Below are 23451 nucleotides of genomic sequence, written 5' to 3'. Positions count from 1 at the left end.
TAAAGTGTTGCCCATGGTAATCTCCCTCAGTTACACACATAACCCTGTGACCCTGACATGTATGTATGTAGGAATTCTTTCCTCAAAATAAAATGTTTTCTAAAATTTAAAGACTCCTACCCTGGACTTTTGGATTTACTCTGCATGTGTGCTTTGTGCCTGGGATGTTCATCTCCCATCCTGCAGGCGAGCACACAGGTGCTCATTTTCCTCACCACCAAGGACGAGCAAAATATCAGAATGTAGTTTTGTTGTTGTGTCATCTTGTCTAGTTGTGGTGGTTTAGCATAAGAACATTTTGCCAAGAGGAAGAGAAACATCTAAACCAAGAAAATTCAGAAAAGCTCAGATATGTATGCCAAAAAACACAAAGCCATAATAAAGTGATTCAAAAAAATATCAGGAACAAGAGCCCTACAAAGAAAGGCTGAACACTGGATAAAAAACACTGAGTTAAAGAAAAATAATCTGGTAAATCTTCATTCTAATACCAGCAACTATCAACGTGGACAAAACAAAACTGGAAGTCGATATGAAAGAAAAAAGGAAAAATGCTATCTAACAAAAGTTCAGGTCACACAGAAATAAGACACAGAGCACAGAGAAAGAACAGGAGGCATCAAGGAAATACAAAGTAAAGATGACAAGCAGTCACAACATGCAACACAACCCAACTGAGGACTGACACACTGAAGAAGTATTCAAACCAGGATCAGGGTCATTTCAGCTCATTGTTTTGGTTTAATGGCGTGCAACTTTAATGTTTTGGTTCAGTCTCACTGCTCTCATAAACACTGTTTCCAGACACAGCAGCAGCCCAGCAACAAACAGCAGTCAGACAAAGTTAGCGACTAGCTGGTGAACATAGTGGATCATTTAGCAGATAAAGAGACAGATATTTATCTCAGGAGACCAAAACAGAGCTAAAAGAAAGTGAATATTGTAGTTAGGCCTACTTTCCTTAGGTGGACATACACACAACTCCAAATGAATGATAATGTTGATCTGTGTCTGCTGGATGTTTACAGGCTGCAGGCAACTGTTTGCTAACATGTACACTATAACAGCTTTATGGTGATAGATAGCTTGTTGCGCTGCCTCCCAGTGGTAAAAAAAAAAATCAATTCATGTGGGTTTAAGTTAAGAGAATTTATTGTTTTTAATGAAGTACTTTATGTTCTTTATCACATGGTGAAATGGGTGAAACTGTCCTAATTTATGGGGTGTCCCAAACTGAGATGCTAACAGACTCAAACAGCAATAAACGTTTAAAATGGAGCATGACCATTGAAACAAATAACATACTTTTCTAAAAAAACAAAACAAAACAATTAGTGAGTTACTAACATGCTGTAGGTTAAAAACATTAATACAAACAGACATCCAGCATCACTTCTTTTTCCATTCAGTGTCTCATCCATCCATCCATCCATCCAGGGGACTGTATATGACTCTAGAGGCTTTTCCCGAGGGAGCGCACTGGATTAATGCCAAAAGGGGGCGTTTGTATCATGCAGCCAGAGGGGCGGGACCAGAGGTGGGTGTGTGTCTCTCAGCTGATGCGCGTATCAACCGACCGACTCCATCATCAGCATCCGACGCTGACAGCGGTCGAAGACAGCATCCCTAATATTACCGACCCACGGTAACATCGCAGAATAATTCAGAGCCCGACTGAGCAGGACTTGCGTTGCTGTCTTGTGACAATATTGTTTATTGAGGCTGCCATCTTACAAACCGCCGAGCTGCAAAATAGTGAGTAGCCTTTGATGATGGACCGCCAGGATGCTACAATCGGTAAATCAAAGCTACTGTCGTCAATGTCAATGACGCTGTGCATTTTAATTTAGATGTATTATTTTTTATTCAGCGAGGGTCGTGCGTTTGTTTCTTGTCACAGGCCTAGCGAGTAATTGTTTGGGAGCGCAGTCGATTCAGGGCTTGATGCGGATGCTGCTAAAGCCGCCCTTGCCGCCCAGGGATGCAGAGAAAAAGGGAGAGAGAGGGTGGGAGTCGTGAGGGGAGGGGACTGAGGCAGAGCAGCAGATAGATAGGCAGTGTTTCACTACTACTACTATTCACCCAAGTGGAAGTAAACCTCTAGTAAACGGGCTGAGAAGAGGGGGTGCACTGGCATGACTGTGTCTCTATCTATCTATCTAAACCAGGGTAATATCTTACTGTATGATTTTTTTCTTCATATGTGAGCAAGCTCTTAAATACTTGATGTTGTAATTCAGTATAGTTGATGGCTACAGATTATAGTCATATAAACATAAGAGCCTGTATACAAACAGATTTATTTTTGCAACCACACAGTCCTCTTATTCCCCCACAACCATATGTGTGTATACTCCGCTGACCTGCCAGTTTATTAGGTACACCTATCTAAAACTAATGCAGTCTAATACAACAGTCCTGCAATAAATCCTACCTTCATGAAGGTTAAATATTCCGTTTTAGTTGTTAATTCAATTTTATGGTTATTTTGGAGGCTGCAGTTTGTGATGATGTTGAATTATTGCGTTTCTCTCAGTATGTTTGAACATTTCTGCCTTTACTATAGGAGATAGTGAATGGCTAACAGGAAACGAAGGGAAAGAGTTGTAGATGACGTGCAACAAAGGTCCTAGGCCAGACTCAAGTCAGAATCTTAAACCTCTAGACCACCAGGACACCCACTGAGAGGTGTTTCTAATATTTAGTTATATATACGCTCGCTGATATAAATGAATATAAAATACTAGACATTCCTCTCAGTATAATGCAATCAACTACATGGCAAATGACAGCCTCTGAACATACACTCAGTTTACAGTTATTAGGTACCCCAAGCTACAAATATTTCACTCTAATACAACAGTCCTGCAATAAATCCTTTGTTGAATCTGTTTTAGAGAGATGTTGATTCAAAGTTATGGTCACACTGGAGGCTGTAGTTTGTGGTGCTGTTGATTTGTATTCTGTTATCCTAAGAAGTGCTTCTAAAATTTATATCAATAAAGCTAGACTAGATATGAGAAAGACCTCTCTGAATCACCAGGGTCAGATAAACCTGTTAGGGGGGCCTTTTTATGCACCGTGGAATATAATAGCAACTTAGAATATAGTAAATAGTAAAGGTATTATAGTAGATTTTGATAAAGTGCCCCTCTGTAAGACAGCACCTGGAGATTAGATCTAATGCGAGAGCCAACAGGCATTTACCATTTCAGTTTTTATTATGTTTTATTGGTGCATATTTCCCCAAAGTAACTGCCACACAGACTGATTCTGACTCTGACTCTTAGCAGTTGCCGCTTAGCCCAATTGGTAATCCAGCGTTGAGTATAACAAAATACAATTCAACAGCACCACAAACTATAGCCTCCAAAATGACTATAAAGTTGAATCAACTTCTCTATAGAAGAGCTTCAACAAAAAATTCATGAAGGTAGGATTTATTGCAGAAGTGTTGTATTAGTCTGCATAAATTTTAGCTAGATGTACCTAATAAACTGGCAACTGAGTGTATACTCGGTGGACACATTAACAGGAATACCTGTACACTGCAGCCTCATGCAAACTAATACAGCACTTTCTTCTGAGTAGTTTACAATGTTGAGATGTTAATATTGAGACTGTGTTAGAGAGGTGCTGGCAAAGCTCTATGGCAACTTTTAGGCCATAGTTTGTGGTATTTTTGCGTTGGATTGTACTGAACTTTAATGTAAGGTGATCCAGTTATTCTGTAAAGCAAGCCAATGTACCACCAATGACTACAGCTTAAAAAGCTGCCATAACTCTAAAGTTACTTAACGCTAATGTTCTGTTCTATTCTCTTAAACAGCTCTAAAACATTGTTTTATCAGCTCGATACTTCATGACTTTTCCTATTTTTATAAGGATTGCTTATAAACTTGATTTTGATGCTCTATATCTGTGATTAGTGTTGCCTTTTACACAGCACCACCCTAAACCCAAATAAATCTATTTGGATTTCTGTTAATAACTGCTCATAAGGAAGCTCGACCTCTGAGGTGTAATTGACCCCAAATGTGGGATAGTACACAGACGTTTCTTTGTCTGTGAATTACTTTTTTTACTAATATATATTTGTTAATGCATGGCCCATGTAACATATAAACCATGAAATATTTTCTTGTTTGGTGTAATTGCAATGCTTTACAGTCCTGTCCATATTTTGTCACCCTTATTAAATATCCAAGCCCAGTTTAGGGCAATGGGAAGGGTTACCTCTTAAATAATTTACTACATATTGGTATTTAATAGGATAAAAAGAAAAGAAAAAATATCTAAATGGAAAAACTTGTTTGATTTAGCAATTATTATAATTATTATTTTAACACATACAGCAGTGGAGTTTGTGGAACCCTAAACAATGAGGAAGTAAAGCAAATTTCAGCAATATCTATCTGATACAGAGTGAAAGAAAACTGAACTGAAGCTTCACAAAAAAACACATTGTGTTTATTGCAGGGCTGTTGTTTTGTATTATATTAGACCTGTTTTATGCAGGTGTTCCTGTATTTGTGTCCACAATAAATGCAACAAAAAAATCCCTAACAAATACCCTCCTCCAGTTCAATGATGCTAATGGACACAAAATCCAGTGTAGTTTCTGTTTTGCACTGGATTGGTGTGAGTGACCTCTTCACCCAGCATCTCATACACACAAACAAAATAGTCAAAAATAACTCACTCTTATCTACAAACTCTGTACATAATAAATAGATGCCATAAACAGAAAGTAACACTGTGATTTTATCATTTAACTGGAGGACAGGTTATATTTTTAAACTTCATTTATACCGTCACTATATGTAAAATTGTCCAGACTTATCTGTCTGACCCTTTTCATTTTAATCATGGTGGGAGGACCACGCTGCCCTTGTATGTGGGTTGGAATCTATTCTGCATTAAATATTATTGTATAACTAGTCATTATGCAGTTACAATATTGTATAACTCCTTTCGTTTTTCTGTGTTCCTCTAGTGTGTGTGCCCCCACTACCTGCATTAGGTTGTGATGACCCACACTACTTCCAAATGTATCTGTGACCCTCCCCAATCCTGACTCCTAACCTCTAATCCCTGACCTTTGACCCCCACTATGGGCAGTGTTGGCAGTGGGGTGGCAGGAGAGCAGGAGTTTGCCATGAAGTCTGTGGGCACGAGGACCACCCTTCCCCGGGCCCCTCCTCTCTCTCGCCGTTGCCCTGCCGACCGCAGCTGCAGCGCAGAGCGACTGCCCCGCCCCCCGGCGACTATATCTGACGGGACGGCTTCTAGCGATGAACGAGGGAGTGTTAGTATCGGGACTGGGACCTGTACCGGGACTGACCGGCCCACCGAAACAGCCTCCTCCACCAACACTGAATGTACCATGACGGCCCCTTCCAACAACAACCAGTTGGAGTGTGGCAACGGAGCAGGCAGGCGGGAGAGGGAGTGGGAGAGGGAGAGGGAGAGGCAGCGTGAGAGGGGGAGAGACAGGGACCGGGACCGAGACTGGGACCGAGAGAGGTTAGAGAGGGAGCGAGAGAGGGAGAGGAACCGGGAGAGGGAGCGGGAACGAGTGGAGAGGGAGAGGCTGGAGCGAGAGAGGGAGCGGGAGAGGGAGAGAGCCAGAGAAAGGGAAAGAGAGAGAATTGAGAGGGAGAAGATAGAAAGGGAGAGGGAGCGAGAGAGGGAAAGGGAGAGGGAGAGGGAAAGAGAGAGGCTGGAGAATGAGAGGATGGAAAGAGAGAGAGAGAGGGAAATGCAGGCTGCAGGTTTAGATGTTTGTGGGAACATTGTGGGCCGAGGAGCAAATGAGAAGAACAGCGCTGGCATGAACCAACACCACCACAGAGAGATGGCAGCCACCAGAAGTGACAGTGAGAACAATCCAGGCAGCCATAACCCACCAAACCACAACCCGCCCAAGATCCTGCCAGTGTCGGGAAAACTGGAGCAGGTACTTCAAGATTGAGGACAGTGGTTCTCAACCTGGGGGCCAGCACCCTCAAAGGGGGTTGTAAAATGAATCTAAGGGGTCACAAGATGATTACCGGGGTAGGAAACAGTGAAAAACAAAATTATGTTTATTTTTCCGGTTTTATCTAATCTTTGCTTTTTACTTGTTAAATGATTTTGTTTTACCTCTTCAGGCCTTTAAAAACTACAGTCTGAAATCACTCTTCAGTTGAACTGCTCACAGCTCATAGATATGCAGCCTGTGACGAGGGGTCACAAGCAGAAAAGTTTTGACCATGGTGGGAAACATATTTTACATTTTGAACTTTTAAACAATAGGTTCAGATTTTTCAAGTCTGCCTTAATTCAAAACTTGCATGCATGTTGAAAGAGTTATTGGTTGCTGTAATCATTCCTCCTCTCCATACTGGCTGTGAAGTGATCGCTTCCTAGCACCGCCTCAAAAGTAAGTGAGGGGGGACACAATTCACAGTCTGTGCAGAAATGCATTCCAAATTTCAGCCAAAGCTATTGTGAGGTTTGTGTTGCGATCCCTCCACCGCAGTTCCACAGTTCAGCAAGGAAACAGTGTCCAAACAAAAAGAGGGAATTTGTCTATCTAAGAGTGCTAAAGCTATGTATCAGCTTTGGCTGAACTTAACGAGAACTGTGAACCTCGTCATCAGTCTCTTACATTGGAGTCACATTAAAAAGGGATCACCTCACGGCCAGTATGGATAGGAGGAATGATTGTAGCCACCAATAACAGTTCATGGACATATGAGTATGGTATTAAGAAAGACTTGAAAAAATCTAAAACCCACCCTTTAAAAACATGATTAATGCCATCTGGCATATACCTTTTTGCAAGGATTAAAGTGCCTCAGAAAATAAACCAAATGCATCTCAAGCAGTTCCAAATTTATCATAATATGTATAATATGGTGTTATTATCCTTAACACATCACAATGCTGAATTGTATTATTGAAACTTTTACTACAGTGTACTTTTGTCTGTGAGCTGCAGTTATGCATCTCTTATTACTCTTACGGTCTTTCCTTCCTTCCTCCATCTCTTTCGTAGGCGATGCAGAACAACTCAGGCCTCATTCGTCCCTCTGCCTTCAAGCCGGTGGTTCCCAAGAGCTTCCACTCCATGCAGAACCTGGTGGGCCAAGCAGGAGGGGCTGGGAGCGAGGGCAAGACTGAGGCAAGGAGTGAAGGGTTCAGTGAGAGCAGAGGAGGCAGGAGAGGCAGGGACGGAGCAGGAGGGGAATCAGGAGAGGTCCCAGAGGCCCTGCTCCTGGACCAGGACAGCCCAGTGAGGGTCAGCAGAAGTGAGGGCGGTGGAAATGGTAATGAAGTGGTTCAGGGAGGGATGTCTGACTCAGGGAGGAACTCCCTGACCAGCCTGCCCACCTATACGGGCTCGGGGTCCGGTTGTGGGCCCCCAGCAGTCCTGGGGCCTCTCAGTGCTTCCACCAGCCACATCAACAGGTTGGGCATGGTTGGGGCAGCTGCAGGCCTGGACAAGCTGGAAAAGCCTGGCTACCAGGTAAGGCCATCATCCATACTCACTCAGTGTGGCACTTAATGCACTTTGCTGTTACCATCTTTCATGTATCGTGATGTGGATCTTTCCTCCAGAACGGGCTCAGCGCCTCAGACAGTGGCCGGTCCTCCTCAGGAAAGAGCTCCTCGTCCTATCAGAGACTGAGCCACTTGAGTGATGCTCCAGCACCTCTACGCCCCTCCCCCTCCTCTGATGACATCATCCAGGACCTCGAGGACCGCTTGTGGGAGAAAGAGCAAGAGGTCAGAGGCCACTCAGAAATGTCTGATTGGCAGTTATTTTGTACTTGTGTGGGTACTCCATTAGAATATTTGCCAGCATTTAAAGGGTCAGTTCACCCAAATTACAACCATTTACCTTTCATTTCCCCAAGTGTTAAGATGTCTGTTTCCTAAATTTTTGCTGCCAATACAGTGGAGATTAATGGAATTTCATTTGTGGTGCTCACAAAATTATGGCATTCATGCAGTTTGCCAGCAAACTGTATCTTGAGCATTTTTTTGGCAGCTGACTACCAAAATTCCTGATAGTCCTACATTTTGTTATCTAAATTGGATTTCTTCTACTTACTTTCTTACTACTTTACTATTTAAGTTGCTGCTTTGTGGCCTGATTCCTTCTCTTTTACCAGGTGCAGCATATGCGCAGAAACCTGGACCAAAGTGAGGCAGCAATCATTCAGGTGTTTGAGGAGAAGCAACGTGTCTGGGAGCGACAGATGGATGAGCTGAGACAGAACTATGCCTCACGCCTGCAGCAGGTGACCTCACTACATATTTTGATCCAACTTAACATCCTCAGGATGATCCTAACAATTCTGCAGCTAAAGTGACATTCTCTGAGTGACATATGGACCAAACCACAAGCCCAATTAAAAAGCCTGGTGTTATTTTAGTATTTAATATTTTATTTAATTGCAGCATTTAAGTATTTATTGGTATGTATAGGACTATGGTCCACTCCATCTTGGAATTCACTTTTTGAGTCCTTTGGCCCCTTCAAACCAAATCTGTCGCTGATATACAACACTTACTGGGTTATAGACTCTCCTGGTTTAAAGCACCAGAAGACTATATTGCAGGATCTGTACATACAGTATGTGTCCCTAATATAGATAGATACCATCAAAACTTACGCTATATATGTACATTTTGTCTGCAGGTTACGCGTCGTGCTCAGCGCTCCCAGACTGCCCTGCAGGCCCAGATAAGCCGTCTGTCCCAGGACAAGAGGAGGCTCCAGGAGGAGATGGCAGCTCTGTTGGCCCAGAGAGAGGAGTTGGAGAGAAAGTGTCTGGATTACAGGAAGGAGCAGGCTGACATCTTGCCTCGTCTGGAGGAGACCAAGTGGGAGGTGAGATATGAGTATATGACTTGGTGCGCTTGACTAGTTCCGAAAAATGTTATCAGGGTTACATCATGGTAGGCTGAGCGGTGGGGCACTAAATATAAGGGTGTGTGTGTGTGTGTGAAGCTGCCTATGTCTCTAAGTATGTGTGTACAAGCAACCCACATGTATGTAATGGGATAGGGAGCATATTTACCACAGTACTTAAATACTCACCCTCACTCATTCTTCATGTGGCAGGTGTGTCAGAAAGCAGGAGAAATCTCCCTGCTGAAGCAGCAGCTGAGGGAGAGTCAGGCTGAAGTGACCCAGCGAGCTGGAGAGATGGTGGCCCTGAGAGGCCAGCTGAAGGAGCTCAATGCCCAGCTGAGGGAGCGGGAGGAGGCCATGCTGGGTCTGAAGGACTCCTATAGCACCAAGAGTCTGGAGCTGGAGAAGTGTGAGGGAGAGCTGAGGAGGACTTTGTCAGAGGTAGGTTTTCAATTACACTTTGATTAATACTCAGAGCAGAGGACTTTAACATCGAGGATGACAAATAACAGAAAAACACAAACAGATAAATCCATTACAGAAGTTAACAATCCATTGATCCATCAGTTTATTTGTTTGGCTTTATGCAACATATATTTACATGTATGTGCTTTTATCATCAGTCAGACAGATTTAGCGCTAATAAGTGCCTTTTCTAATAATAGAAAATTATAATAAAATAATATTAAAGCCCAATAGTTTGTCACAGTATCTGGTTAGAAAATCTGATCTATGTCATCAGCATATAGTTGTATATTAGTAGTATTTATGGACAAGACATCATTCTCACTATATGGTGAACAGGACCAGATTTTGTGCATCTCCCTCATCTATGTTTAAAAACGGTGGTCATACATCACCCAAAAACGCATGAAATGTACCACAAGCTATAGAATGTAAGGCTCACATTATTCTAGGCCTATGATGAAAATCTTGTGTGTAGTTACAGGTAATGGTTGCCTTTATCAGAGGCTTTAGAGGGGTCTATGAAAAGAGCAACACAATGCTGATTACTAGTATATAAAGTATACAAGTAGTAGTATACAAAGCAGTCAAAATATAGTTCACAACAAGTGAGATTGCAGGATTGGGATGCTTACCACAAAATCTAGATTGTTGAGCGTTTAATCCTCGAAATCTTTACAAAAACTTGGCGAGGAGACTGGGACAAATTGGGGATTGGGCAATGTTATATATTACAGCTGCAACAATCTTTCCTTTGTACTGTATGACTGCATAAGCAGCTTACACACATATGATATGTACTGTATATATGTTGTGTATTTCATTACTAAAGGGGCAGCAAGATTAAGAGTTTAATTCATCTTGTGTCAAGTACAATTTATAGTTTATGCATTTATCACGCGCTCTTATCTAGGGCAACTTACAATTCATGCAACAGTAAAATAAGTGAACATTCCTCAAGCACCAACAGAAAAGTGTGTCATGAAAACACACTGCAACAGTAATCAAAAACATTATTAGTTCATAAGCAAGTTTATATACAATATTTTAATATAAAATGATGTCAGACAACATCTTTAATATGCTAATTGCCTGGACTTAGTGGATTGCTCTCTCGCTATCCATCAAAGCCCACTACTTTTTCTGTCTGTATTATAGTCTCACCTAATTCAGCTGACAGGTCCAACAAATGACAATACAATCATGTCATTGCTGCTAACTTAAAAAATATTGACTTGATTTGACTTGACATACACAGAAATATTGACAGTCAAATACTACATTTAAAACTTTAAAATTGTATTTTCCTGTGATATATATTTTCTTTTCTATAGGTGTCCATCCTCAGAGAGAAGCTGGGTGTATTTGAGGCAGAGGTGCTTAGTTTAAAGCGGGCTTTGAGTGAAGCAAGCAGAGGAGCAGAAGTTGTCATGAGCCCTAACTTAGCTGCTGCAGGGCTGTTGCCCCCCTGGGGTGTTGTCCACTGCCCACGTAACCCCACTGATTCCTCAACCAACTCCCTCACCCCAACATCTGACACCCTGCTGAGTCTTCAGAGTGATGAAGCCAAAGCCCAGCGGCAGGAAGCTCAGAGACAGGAGAGGCAGCAACGCGAAGAAGCTCAATGGCGCGACGTGCAGCAGCGGCAAGATGCCCACATGCAGCAGGACATCCGAATGCGTCAGGATGCCCAAATCCGACCAGAGGCCCAACTCCGCCAGGAGGCCCAGCTTCGTCAGGAGGCTCATCTCCGCCATGAAGCCCAAATCCGTCAAGAGGCCCAACTACGCCAAGAAGCACAGCTGCGTCAAGAGGTGCATCTCCGTCAAGAGGCCCAGCTCTGCCATGAGGCCCAAATGCGTCAAGAGGCCCAGCTCCGTCACGAGGCCCAACTCTGCCAAGAGGTGCAACTGCGTCAGGATGCCCACCAGCCACAGCGAGTCCAGGAGGGTCACTGGGATGAAGCAGGGGAGCTGCGTAGGCAACTAGAGCAGCTGCAGGCCGCATTGCGCCTGGAGCGGCAGCAACGGGAACGCCAGGCCCTCAACTTTGACCAGGAGCGACACACCTGGCAGGACGAGAAAGAACGGGTTTTGAAATACCAGGCACAGCTGCAGCTCAGCTATGTGGAAACGTTGCAGAAGAACCAAGCTTTGGAAAAACGCATGAGCCAGCTGGGAGCCAAACCAACCACAACATCCACCACCACCACTATTACCACTACCACCACCACCTCCCCCACCTCTTCCAACTCTCCACCTCCACCACCAGCCCTCTTACCTCTGTCTCCTCAGCCCACACCCTCTCTCTCTGGCCCCATCACCCTCACCATCTCCCCACCTTGTGAAGACCAGAAGGGCCCTCCTTCTCTCCACCAGCTTGCCCCTCCCTGGGCTGGACCCTCACGCCTGGAGAGGATAGAGTCCACTGAGATATAGCTAAAGCTCCATGAAACTAATTGTCCAGTTCAATACACTCACAGTGACAAGGCCTCTCACACAAAACCACTTCAGCATACAGATGAAAAACATTTCAGTCTACAATAGAATAAATCAGTACAGTCTGACAGTCTTCAAAGCAATTATAGGCACTAAACAGCAACAAAAGCTGACTGCAAAATCCAACATTATCAGTAACAAGCAGATCATCTGAACAGGAAGTTGAACTACATACAATCTATCGGTGATTTTTCAACCTCCTAAGCAGCCTTTCTCTAAGTACTTGCACACTACTACATCCTACATAATCAGTGTTCATGAAAAGTGTGCCACTCTGATGGATGGCAGAAAAACAAAATGTTAAATGACAATGTTTGGATTACAGCACTGATACAGGGGCCATTTAATGCCCATGCTAGAAAAGGACCAAGACAATCAGGGATATTGTCAGAAATTATCAACATGAATATTATGCGGTATTTATTCATTGTAAGTCTGTGTCACTGGTAATGTAAAAGTAGAATTAGTGGTCAGAGTGTGTGATGTTAACTTACATTTTTGTCCAGAGAGCGCCTTACTCCATTCTTTCCAGCATGTATAAGAGAATAACTAATGCTGGGAATAGATGAAAAAAAAACAAGAGTGTGATTATCATTTTCAGTGCTTTAATTATAATATCAGCAAACCAGTTACACAGCATTATTACACATGGCTGGACTATTTCATTTAAATCCCAGCAGATAATGACGTTAAAGGTCACACAGACTGATTCTTGGTTCAGTTTTCAAGTCATTTCATGCACAGGGTCCAACATGCATGAGCCATTTAAACACATCATGAAGACCAACAGAGTTTATATTTTCTACAAACTGAATTAAATAGATATGTTTAGCAGATAATCAACCCCAATTGAATATAGAATAAGTTTTAAGATGTGGGAGAACCTGGTTCGCCTTCACTACAGATCGTCTGCGGTGACTAAAAGCAAACACTAGAGGTCATTAGCGAGCTTTCACAGTGCTCCCAACTCAACTTTCTTCTCAATGAACTGCAAGCAGAATGTGAATGGACGAACACAATTTGAATTTGGTTATTATGATAATTGTGTCATTCACTTTGTGCATTTACAGCCAAGAAGTCTGAGAAATCAGTCAGTATCCCCAAAGTAAAAAAAAATAATTTATAGAATGTATGATATACTAGAAAGAAATACTTATAATAGTTATAGATTGTAAATGTGTGTTTGAGTGTGTGTGTGTGTGTGTGTGTGTGTGTGGGAGAGCGGGTGTGTGCATGTGTGTATACATATGAAAAGTTTCAGCTTATGAGATTGAGGATAGAGGGACTAGTTGCAATACAGCAAGTGAAGATATATTAAGAACAAAGGGATTTTTGGGGGGCTTTAAGTACAGTAAGATGTACATCAAAGCTTGACACAAGTACAGTGAGACTGAAAATTCAAACTGAGAGAGTCTGTATATCCTGGAAAACTCAACTTTCTTCTGTATAGTTAATTTAGACAAAGCATGGGAGAAGGAAGTAAAAAAAAAATCTGAAAGGTGGAGACTCTGCCTCTTTGAAGGGAGCATTCAGGCTAACTGCACTATGTAGTGTCCTACACACAAGTTATGATGTACAGTAGACTCAGATGTGAATATCATGGCTTTTATATGTGTTGTTTATGCCAGCATACAAAGATGTTGCTCAAGAATATTAACTTATCTCTAAGGTATTACATAGCATTATCATCTTTATTACTGTTATTATATTATGGTGAACTGACAGAGAAAATATGTGCCATTTGAGCTTTCCTTTATGTGTTTTTTTTAACTGTGTAGATAGCCTATTGGCCTATCATAATGGTGCAATCATAGCAACCCTGTCCAAAAATGATGTTCCTTTTGATGTAGGTGATAAATGTAGTTACAGTATTGCATTGTTTAGAGAACAAAATGCTACCGATTTTATACATGTTTCAATTTTATTGTTTGCATTTATGTTATTAGTACTGTTCTGCCTTGATTAAAAACCACTCCTTTGTTCAAATTCAGCAGAACTAATAAAGATATGTGAATAATTCTGTCATTTTTTGTCATTGAGCTAATCATTTGTCCTGTGGTTAAGACCCACCTGGATTTGATTCTGGCAATCAGCTTTGAAAAGAATGACCAGAGGAAACATTTGGAGTCCTCCAAATATTGGACTATGGGATTATTCTAGGCACATATCCTTTATCACAGGGGTCATGAGATGACCAAACAAGATGAAAGAAGAAAAAATGTAGTTCTGCTACACAAAATTAGGTTTATTTTTTCAGACTTATGTCGAATCACTGCTTTTTGCTTTTTTTTAACATCTCTTGTTAACTACTGCAGTTTTACTCTACAAAGTACTAAAACAAAAACCTGTAACCTTTGGTTGACCTGGCCAGTGGTGGAAGAGGTATTTAGATATTGTACTTAAATAAAAGTAACAATACCACCCTGTAGAACCTGTATTGAAATTTTCACTTAAGTAAAAAAAAGTATTATCAGTAAAAAAATATATACATTGTTCTATCATAAAGTATAATGGGTTCTGCTCTCACAAATCTTTATACTATGTTGAGTAAAGGTCTTCTAAGCTGATGCAGTAGAATTAAGATACTGGGCACTGAAATTATTTAAGGGAAGGTGTAATAGTAAGTAAATAGTCCTCGAACCAAACAAGTCTGGGTTCTTCCCTGCGAACAGCATGCATCCTACTGATGAGTTCTTGAAATGTTGCAAGCTGCAGGTTTCCATTTTATAAAGATGAGCGACCCTGATGACACCGTGTGGAGGACGAGATACATCTCTGAAAAGGACAAGATAGACAAAATGCATTTGTAGATAGATAGAGATGGTCAAGTGAAACCTATTGAATGTTAAAAGGGCTTGCCACAGACATCTAAGCTGTGCTGAGGTAAGGAACACATAAATGAAAAAAACTAATTTAAGCTCCTCTATTTTAATCTTCTCAACACCTGTTACATCATTCGGGCTATGGTGAATTTCGCTTTTACAAATGTGAAGCATGTCCCTTCTCGGCTTCCCTAGTTGAACTAAGCTAGCTAGTGGCTAGTGGCAATTAGCTACCTTCTAAAGTTGGTCAGAGGAGCGTCAAAACAGCCACGTTTGTCAACGACCAAGTAAAGTAATCTGTCTCTGCTTTAGTTTGCTAAGCTAATGTTAACATTGTCAGTCTGACGCAGCATTAGCAATGTTAGCCAACGTCATATTGCTAACTACGTTTAGCGTATTTGCTCTTGTATTCCATAACATACAGTTACAGCTAGCTAGGAGCGATTCGTACACGTTAGCTTTGGAAAGGATACACAGGGTGTTTTAATTTATGTGTGTGAGGCTCAGAGCCTCCAACATTAGGGCCAAGAATATTTTCTTTAAAATTAATTACAACGTAGCTAATGTTACATCAGTCACTTTCTTGAGTGAAATGCAACGTCGTAGTTTCCAGTAGCAGACTAATAAATGAGCCACCATGAGACTCAGTTATTTGTAAAATTAACTTAGTTAGGGCTGCAACTGTATTATGTTCATTATCCGTTAATCTTCCAGTTATTTTCTGGATTAATAGATTAATCGTTTGGCCCATAAAATGTCAGAAAATAGTGAAAAGTTGCCAAAAAAAGCAAGTGGTGTATTCAGGTGGGTTGTTTTGTCTGATCATAATCAGTGAATATCATACATTACCAAGAACAGCAGCAAATCTTCACATGTGAAAAGCTATAACGTTAACTATTGAATGTTAGGCATTAAAGCTTGAAAAAATACTGAAAAGATTAATTAATAATCAAAATTGTCGCTGATAATTTTTTTTCATTCTTCCTAATCTACTAATTGACTAATCGTTTCATCTCTTATTATTTTTATGATTGACTGATTAATCGTTTAGTCATTAAAATGTCAGATTATACGAAAACTCGCCCATGTCAAATCAAGTCAGTTTTATTTATATAGCCCAATATCACAATCTGTACAGCATACGAGACCCTCTATCCTTAGGCCCATCACTATTTCACAGACCCCAACTTCACGTCTTCAGATAGTATTTTTATGTCCAATGAACAGCCCAAAACTCAAAGATATTCAATTTACAGTGATTTAAAACAGAAAAAATGCAGCAAATCCTCACATTTGAGAAGCTGGAAATAGCCAATTTCCTTTGATAAATTACTTAATTTGTTAATCGTTTACCTGAATTGTTCCTAATTGTATGTTGATTGACTGAATAATTTATTTTCTGGGTTTAATTACCATGGATTTGGCATTTTATTGAATTACAACTAATTGGGCCAATGTAAAACTTAAGAGAAAGTCACTATCTTCCTTTTTTATCACTGTGCTACTTAACACACTAATACTGTATGAGCTGATCTCCTTGAACTCACTGTTGAAAATTGTTGAGAGGTGAATCAGTCAGTCAGTGAAGATCGTTTTAAGAGGTCAACGGTCTTGTGAACTAATAGGTGGAAACTAGGGCTGCACGATATGGTAAAAAAAAATCATATTGCAATTATTTGACAGATGTTACGATTGCGATATGATTCACGATTAGTGGGAATGATCATTTTTCCATCACAGTTTTCATTTTCACTGAAAAAACTATTAAAATCATGATGATGTGACATTTGTTGGGGTCTGTACCAAACAAACATGTTTTCTTACATCTGGAGAACGAGATTTGTAGGCCAGGGCACCTCTGCAGCACTACAGTACTTCATTATAATGCTGTTTTGTCACACATTTGACCTTTTTCAAAAAATTGCAGCTTGGATATTGCACTTGGCCATATTGCGATTTCGATAACATTACGATAAATTGTGCAGCCCTAGTCGAAACACAATAAAAGTGTGATTACCTTCTAATAATGTAGGACAGTGTGGTGTACAAGTGTGAGTCAGTGTTGAACAGTTGTATTCCCTGAATGCCTTATTTCGCCTTGACCTGTATGCAAGGGAACATGTATAGCTCTAAAATCAGTTTGTGTCTTTGCAGGTTGGAGAATATGGTTGTGAATCTCTGTCTGCCACACTTTTATACAACAGTGCATTGCAACAAGGTGCGACGCATTTCATGGACCTATCGTGCAATTGTACCTTCCTTTCTCAAGTTAATTTTTTATTCAGCATGTACAATGCTTTCCTGTCATAGCTGGGATGGAGGTGGAGGACTAAGAAAATAAAGAAGCAGAGGGACAAAGTGGTGTGTGGGAGACTGAATCACAACTGACCTTGTTATGTTCTTTTTATTAGTATTTTGTAATCAGATCGTGGCTCCACACTCCTTCAGTTATATTTTTTTTACTCCTACCGCAACCTTTTTGCCATTGTCTATTATATTTTCACCTCTCCTTTCATGCGATGTTTTACACAATTTTCTGTAGCATATCATATAGCCTATTGTTTTGTCTGACTTGAATGTGCTGTGTGCCAAATTTCCAATGAGACAAGGCCCTGAAACAAAAAATGTTTCCCGAACTTGTAATTAAGTAACAGCCTGCCTGAAATTAACACTTACAAATTAACATCTTTGTAGTAAATCAATTTAATTGGACAGACACATGTATTACACCAGAAAAATCTGCACCTGATTTCTTAAAATGATGTTAACCATTCTGACTTTTTTGCTAGCATTGAGAGCAGAGTAGGCGTGTATGCTGACATTTTTTCATTATTTCTTGTCTCTATACTGTCTACTGTCCATTAAAGGCTAATAAAATCCAAAAATAATCTTTGAAAATTATATACTGTATCTTCTCTAGTTTTTGATTTCAAGCTTTCATGTAAATGTAAATACCTGTTTGATTTATTCAACTGCAGCTGTGTGCAGATGGCTATGATGTCACAAACCTTGTGTCAGCCGACCCTGCCCTCCGGAGGCGGGGCTTCAAGCTGGAGTACTTCCTACGTCCACCTGTACAGGTGAGTTTATGCTGTCGTACTCCTTTAAAAGATACTTACCTGTGGTCTCCCATAGGAAAAGGTCTGACCTGTGTCTAATGTGGTCACTGCCAAGGAATACCACCTCCTGTTGCTTTGAATAATTAAATCTTTGAAAAAATTAAGTTGTGCAAGTCATTTACCCAGATGACAATGAGCCATTATATATTAAGGAAGAGTAGCTTACTTTTCTCATGCAGTATGGGCATGGTTTTATCTATTTAGATATCCTTATCCTTCTTTTCCCATCTCTTTTTATCTTAAACAATGATTAAAGTTACCCATCACATACAGATGAACACAATAATGTCTCGGTACAGTTAAGACATCAAATGCGAGGGTCACGTATCAACAAACCAGCCTATAACAACACACACATGCATGAGCATTGTAAATACCAATAAAAATAGTCCAGGCTGCCTACAAGGGATCCAGTCCTGAACACCCGTCACATACAAGCAAACTTCCTGTTAATCCTTTTTCACAAAGGTGCCGACAGTCTCATGTTGTCAGAGAAAATTACTGTAAAATGAATGGCATTGCAGTCTTGAAAATATCGCCTTATATTCAAGTTACAAGCGTAAGGCGTGACCACTCTTTAAGCAGAATGCAGTAGCTCTTTTAATTCTAACAACATCCATACTATATTTTTTAGCATCTTAATATTTGCAAAAAAGTGAGTAGGATATGTGGCAACACTAGTAATATATTCATCCCTATAATTAACAAATGAATATCCATTTTTTTTCCTCCATTCCTCCCAGGTGACTTTAAAGTTTGGCTTTCAGGTGGAGCTGTGCAGGGTGGATGTGGAGTTGTGGTCCTGGGGTATGGACCGAGGACAGGCCTGCAAGAGACTGGAAATCAGCACCAGCTCTGATCGGTTACCCTCCCAGAATTGTGGTCAAGGCCACAAACGGGTTCAGCAAAAGGAACAAATGCAGATGCAGGTAAAGGACCAGAATGAACAGAACAGAGAAAAACAACAAGAGCATGACAGTAAATCTTGTAATGGCCACCAGTGGAGTCTTCATGCCCAACAGTGGGGTGAACAGGCTCTAGATCAGCCTCAACGAAGGGGCCATGTGTTCAAGTGTCAGTCAAACACTGAATCCAGTAATCCTGAACCAGAGTTTAAACTGGTAGGTCGTTGCGAACTTAGGGAGGAAACCCAAGTCTGTTTCACACGCTCAAATTTTAGTCCCCGGCCCCCGCTCCTATCTTCACTCCCACCACAACCTGCGAACTGTCGGCAAGAGGAGCTGTGGAGCCGGGGGCTGCTCTCATTAGGCGCTGTGACACAACTTCGTGTGACTCTGCCATTTGGTGGCGCGGCGTCTGCTCTGGGGCTCAAGGCTTTGGCCGTGTGGGGACAACCTGCTCGCTGCTGCCCTGCAGAAGAAGTGGAGAGGATTAAAAGAGTCCACGAGGCCAGTGAAAGACGGCTGCCACGACCTGCGTTTTTTTCCCCTTCTGTCAGCCAGACAAACCCACCACTGCAAGCAGCCACACCTCCAAGGTATGTGTTCATGAAGCAGTCTTTAAAAAGTTACATATCTGTTTATATCCTTCTTGTTGTAGATAAAATAGAGCTTATAATAATAATAATAATAATAAAAAAATATATATATTACGTTGATAATATGTTGTAATGATCTGGCTTTTTGTCTGACTCCAGCAATCTTTCCATCCCAGAAGAGTTCCTTGACCCGATAACCCAGGAGGTAATGACGCTCCCCATGTTGCTGCCCAGTGGGGTGTCGGTGGACAACACCACACTGGAGGAGTACCAGAAGAGGGAAGCCACTTGGGGTCGACCCCTTAATGACCCCTTCACAGGCGTCCCGTTTACTTCGACCTCCCAGCCTCTTCCTAACCCCCAACTGAAAAGCCGCATTGACCACTTTGTCCTGCAGAAAGGGATGATAAGCAGGGACGGGATGTTGGGGAGACAAGGGGAGGGAGAGAATCCACAGGCCTCAAGACTTATAGCCTCCAAGGTAGATGGACAGTCCCAGAACTCTCCATGTCTCAGTAAAAGCTCAATAAACAATACTGTTATTCAATATAATGCTGGCACCAGAAACACAAACAAAACTACGCAAAGAGAAGACATTGGATTAGGACATTCATCAGATAATGGGAATCGCACAACTAACTCCCAGCCTCTAACTACAGATGGTAAATCACAGTTAGAGAGAAGAAAGAAACGAGATCTAAGTGGAATTTCCAAAGAATCGACAGAAGGGTTGACAGCTGAGAAGCAACTACTACCTCAAACAAAAAGACCAAGAAATGATGCAGTTCCAGGTGAGTATAATATGTTCTGTAAGTGTAAGATCTTAAAACATATTTCTTTATCTTGCTTTTCCACTGACTTGTCTCTTGTGTCGATGTTTGCTTCTTCACCATACTTCTTCAGTCCCCAGCTGCATCTCTCATGAGCAGCGTTTGTCAGCCAGCCTGGATGAGGCCCTGATCTCCGCCCTGCAGGGCCGACCCTCCTTCACCTCAAACTTGTCCCAGCAGAGACGGGTTGCTCCTGACTCTGAACCACTGAACACCTCACAGCACTGTCAGACTGCAGGCATGCCAACAGGTAGGATTTAGAAAAGTCCACTTTGAAACAAGTTGGATCTTGCTCCTTTGTAAAAGGTGTCAGCTGGCGCTAATTTAGTTAAATGACTTCAATGGATATCTTTGATATTTACTTCTCAGATTACTTCTACAGCATAATTCAATTATGTGCTGCTCATCCACATGCTCAGTATGTTCCAGACCCTCATATTTTCCCCAAAATATGGATAAAGCACTGCCTTCATTTCAGACACACACACACAACCCTTTTGAGTTTGTGTGCGAGCATGTGTGTTGATTTTTGCACATTGGAGCATGCGCTTCCCACTCTTAAGCAGCGTTTAAACCATCATTAACCCTGCATGCAAAAACGCAGCCCTCTCATTTATATGAATGAAGCAGAGGGCACAGCAGGGGTGCCAATGCAGATGGCTCTTGCCAAAAAAAACAAAAAAAAAAAAAAACACTGTGCAGTGTTTTAGCATCTGATAAACCTTAAAATTCATGGTTCTGTTATTCAAACTGGACTTCCTGGATTGTATTTCATGTCTCACTGGCATCTGAAGCAACATGCCCCCACTAACATTGGTCAGGAGAGCTGCTCTGTCATAGCTCAGTCAGAGGCTAGCCTGATGCTGCACTTCCTGTAAACAAAATGGAGCATAGGGTTCATCAGGCTTCAAAAAGATCCCTTTTGCATATCGCTGTTAATTTTTAACCTAGCCTTCATAGACCAAAAACACAACCAGAAGATATGTTGAGTTTTTTCTGAACTGGAAAACGTCCCTTCCTTTCTCATGAACACAAGTGCAAAAACACTTGGCCGATTTATTGTTGAGAGGCATTCTGGGGTGCAGGAAATCAAAAACTGAGGATCTCGTGGGTTAAGAGAAAGTGGGGTAAACCACAGCCTTAATTTACAACACATAACCAAAGAACTCCTGAAATGCATTGAAAAACACAAATTTATGACTTTATAACTGTGTAGGAGTATTGGAATGTGTTCAATGTTTCTGATGTCTAATGTTAAATCATTATAAATCCATTGCCTATTTGATTAATTTTCCCTCACATTTGCTTGCCAGGTGAGAAGACGTGCTCTGCATGTTCCTGTTCGGTCTCCGTGTACTCGAAATCTGCATCATCCATCTACCGTCTAACCTGCGGCCACTTGCTCTGCCATTCCTGCCTGCGGAGGGAATCACAACTATTAAACTCTGTCACTATATCAACATCCAGTCACATCTTGTGCCACGCCTGCCAAAGCCCTACCCCACGCAGTGACATCATACGTGTGCATCACTGACAGACACCGTAAAAAAGGCAAACCTATGCCTTCAAAGCCTGTGAAGAAATAAGGAGGATTGTTCTCAAGGTGATCACAGGACTGTACACCAGATGTGGTGTAAAACATTTACACTGAAAGTTACTGATTCTAGATAGATTGTTTATTTGGTTTGAAACTACCTCCATCCCCCTCTTAAAAATACAGAATATCTTCACAAATGCATCGTACTGTATGTCTGATGGTTGTTGAATTATATGAACTGCTGAGGAGGTAAATTATTTCTAAACAATCCCCAAATTTGTCTTAACAACCCTTTTTCATTACATTATTCATCCCTCATTTCTTTATTTATTTTTGTATTATTTCTTATTCACACGCATTACAAGTACTCCAAGTCTAGAAGTGAATAATATTTCTTAGACTTTTCTCGGACCTTTGACGTTACAAGATCAGATCACAGAGGCCTCTGTTTTTAATGTCCACAGCTGTAGAAAGGACATCACTGAAAGCAAAGACCTTTACCAAAATCTTGCATAAAAGAATGTAAAAAAACCGAAAAAAATCAAATGTTCTCTTCTACTGCTCCGTGTCTTAGCCTTTTCATCGAGCATTGAAGTATACTTGCAACCTTTGTACAGACCCTGGATGTGTAGATGTGTTGAAGATGCACAAAGAAAAGGTTGAAGGACATGAGTACTGAGAGCAAGAGGCCAGAAGAATTAAAGTGGAAATTGAGTCATCCCAAGGCTGTGTGGTCATTGTGAAGAAACAGACGGGGTCATGGTCAGTCTTCCACTCTTTCCTTCTTCACGCCATTCACTACTTTACATTCCCTGCACTCTTGTATAGGTTTTGAAGTTTTAAGACAGTAAATGCAGGCAGAAAATGTAAAGATAAGGACTTCTTGAGGTAACATTTTATTTGGATAGTCCGCCTACTCTGCTCCCACTAGATTCTGTATCTAGTTTTATTTTCAGTTACTTTTTACTGTTTTTCCTTTAAGGTGCTGTGTTAGGAAATCGATGTGTGAACAATGTTTCCCAGCAGAGGCTACAAGTCCTCCAGTGTCCTTGCACACTTGCCCTAATTACCTCTTAGGAGAATGCCATTGCGTGTACAAAAGTTAAACAAACCAAAGTCTGGAAAAACAGTATTCATTGGGCTTCGCAATCACAAACAGCATCATTTATATGTTGGTTTCCCTGACAACATTAAGCTTAACCAAGGTCATGATCCTGTATCCGTTCAGTACGAGCAAATCAGTTGTACTGCATGTGAAACTGAGACATCAGCTTCATTGTTTCAGGTACAAGTGGTAGATAAGACATTTAAATGATACTAAATCACACTGTGTATTGGCGGGATATTAACTACCGCCTCTATTTGTCAGATTGACTGACTTTGTACAATCACTTGTCAGCTTTTGGTGGCGCTGTAAAAGAAAATGTAAATCCACACTCAAACTTTAATTGTATTTCACTAGTGCAATTTGTTAATTTCAAGATTTATCACAGGTATCAGGAGTTTTTCATTTGTGAGAAGTAATCATTTATTTCATATTGTTCAGGAGTACAGCAATGCAAAATAAGACCACATTTTGTACTCACTGAAGGATCAAGCTTGAATGCTGTGAAGATAATTAAAGAACTCTTTCACACCTGCACCTGCTGCCTGGATGCTCAGTTTTGCCATTTATCGTTTAGCTGATGTGATGCTGATTAACAAGTAATCAGTGAGAAACAACCCTGAGCATGCAACAAGACACTGAACGGAATAATGAACTTCAGATATTTGT

The 23451-nt window shown here is 41.2% G+C and overlaps 2 protein-coding genes across 12 annotated transcripts; both read left to right on the top strand.

Annotated features, from left to right (window-relative positions):
* The first annotated feature begins 1524 nt into the window (after positions 1-1524).
* On the top strand, positions 1525-13896 carry lzts3b (leucine zipper, putative tumor suppressor family member 3b). Of its 4 annotated transcripts, none has more exons than XM_044197817.1 (8): positions 1525-1755; positions 5122-5959; positions 7043-7513; positions 7606-7773; positions 8163-8291; positions 8693-8884; positions 9119-9349; positions 10708-13896. In XM_044197817.1, the coding sequence occupies exons 2-8, from the start codon at positions 5159-5161 to the stop codon at positions 11809-11811; spliced, it is 3096 nt and encodes a 1031-aa protein (XP_044053752.1). In that variant the 5' UTR covers positions 1525-1755; positions 5122-5158; the 3' UTR covers positions 11812-13896. The 4 variants fall into 4 exon arrangements, with proteins under 4 accessions (XP_044053752.1, XP_044053750.1, XP_044053751.1 ...); XM_044197815.1 differs by having other exon boundaries at positions 4997-5959; XM_044197816.1 differs by having other exon boundaries at positions 1525-1797.
* A 789-nt stretch (positions 13897-14685) lies between these two features.
* ubox5 (U-box domain containing 5) lies at positions 14686-23319 on the top strand. 8 transcript variants are annotated; one of them, XM_044197824.1, is made up of 7 exons: positions 14686-14754; positions 16848-16911; positions 17672-17773; positions 18556-19310; positions 19470-20101; positions 20214-20390; positions 21454-23319. In XM_044197824.1, the coding sequence occupies exons 2-7, from the start codon at positions 16858-16860 to the stop codon at positions 21672-21674; spliced, it is 1941 nt and encodes a 646-aa protein (XP_044053759.1). In that variant the 5' UTR covers positions 14686-14754; positions 16848-16857; the 3' UTR covers positions 21675-23319. The 8 variants fall into 8 exon arrangements, with proteins under 8 accessions (XP_044053759.1, XP_044053757.1, XP_044053758.1 ...); XM_044197822.1 differs by lacking the exon at positions 14686-14754 and adding an exon at positions 14840-14980; XM_044197823.1 differs by lacking the exon at positions 14686-14754 and adding an exon at positions 14885-14985.
* The last annotated feature ends 132 nt before the right edge of the window (positions 23320-23451 follow it).

This window comes from Siniperca chuatsi, linkage group LG5, assembly GCF_020085105.1.
Source record: "Siniperca chuatsi isolate FFG_IHB_CAS linkage group LG5, ASM2008510v1, whole genome shotgun sequence".
NCBI classification, from domain to species: Eukaryota; Metazoa; Chordata; class Actinopteri; order Centrarchiformes; family Sinipercidae; genus Siniperca; species Siniperca chuatsi.
The sequence above is the reverse complement of the archived record's forward strand: the minus strand, read 5'-3'. Positions and strand labels throughout refer to the sequence as shown.

What these genes read in the sequence shown, in the direction of transcription:
- lzts3b (XM_044197815.1), top strand. Translation starts at nt 5,114, where the DNA reads ATGGGCAGTGTTGGCAGTGGGGTGGCAGGAGAGCAGGAGTTTGCCATG. An exon ending in TGTCGGGAAAACTGGAGCAG is followed by an intron (nt 5,960 to 7,042) that starts GTACTTCAAGAT and finishes TCTCTTTCGTAG; the next exon opens with GCGATGCAGAACAACTCAGG. An exon ending in TGGAAAAGCCTGGCTACCAG is followed by an intron (nt 7,514 to 7,605) that starts GTAAGGCCATCA and finishes TCTTTCCTCCAG; the next exon opens with AACGGGCTCAGCGCCTCAGA.
- ubox5 (XM_044197818.1), top strand. Translation starts at nt 16,777, where the DNA reads ATGCCTTATTTCGCCTTGACCTGTATGCAAGGGAACATGTATAGCTCT. An exon ending in CAACAGTGCATTGCAACAAG is followed by an intron (nt 16,912 to 17,671) that starts GTGCGACGCATT and finishes ATTCAACTGCAG; the next exon opens with CTGTGTGCAGATGGCTATGA. An exon ending in GACTGCAGGCATGCCAACAG is followed by an intron (nt 20,391 to 21,453) that starts GTAGGATTTAGA and finishes TTTGCTTGCCAG; the next exon opens with GTGAGAAGACGTGCTCTGCA.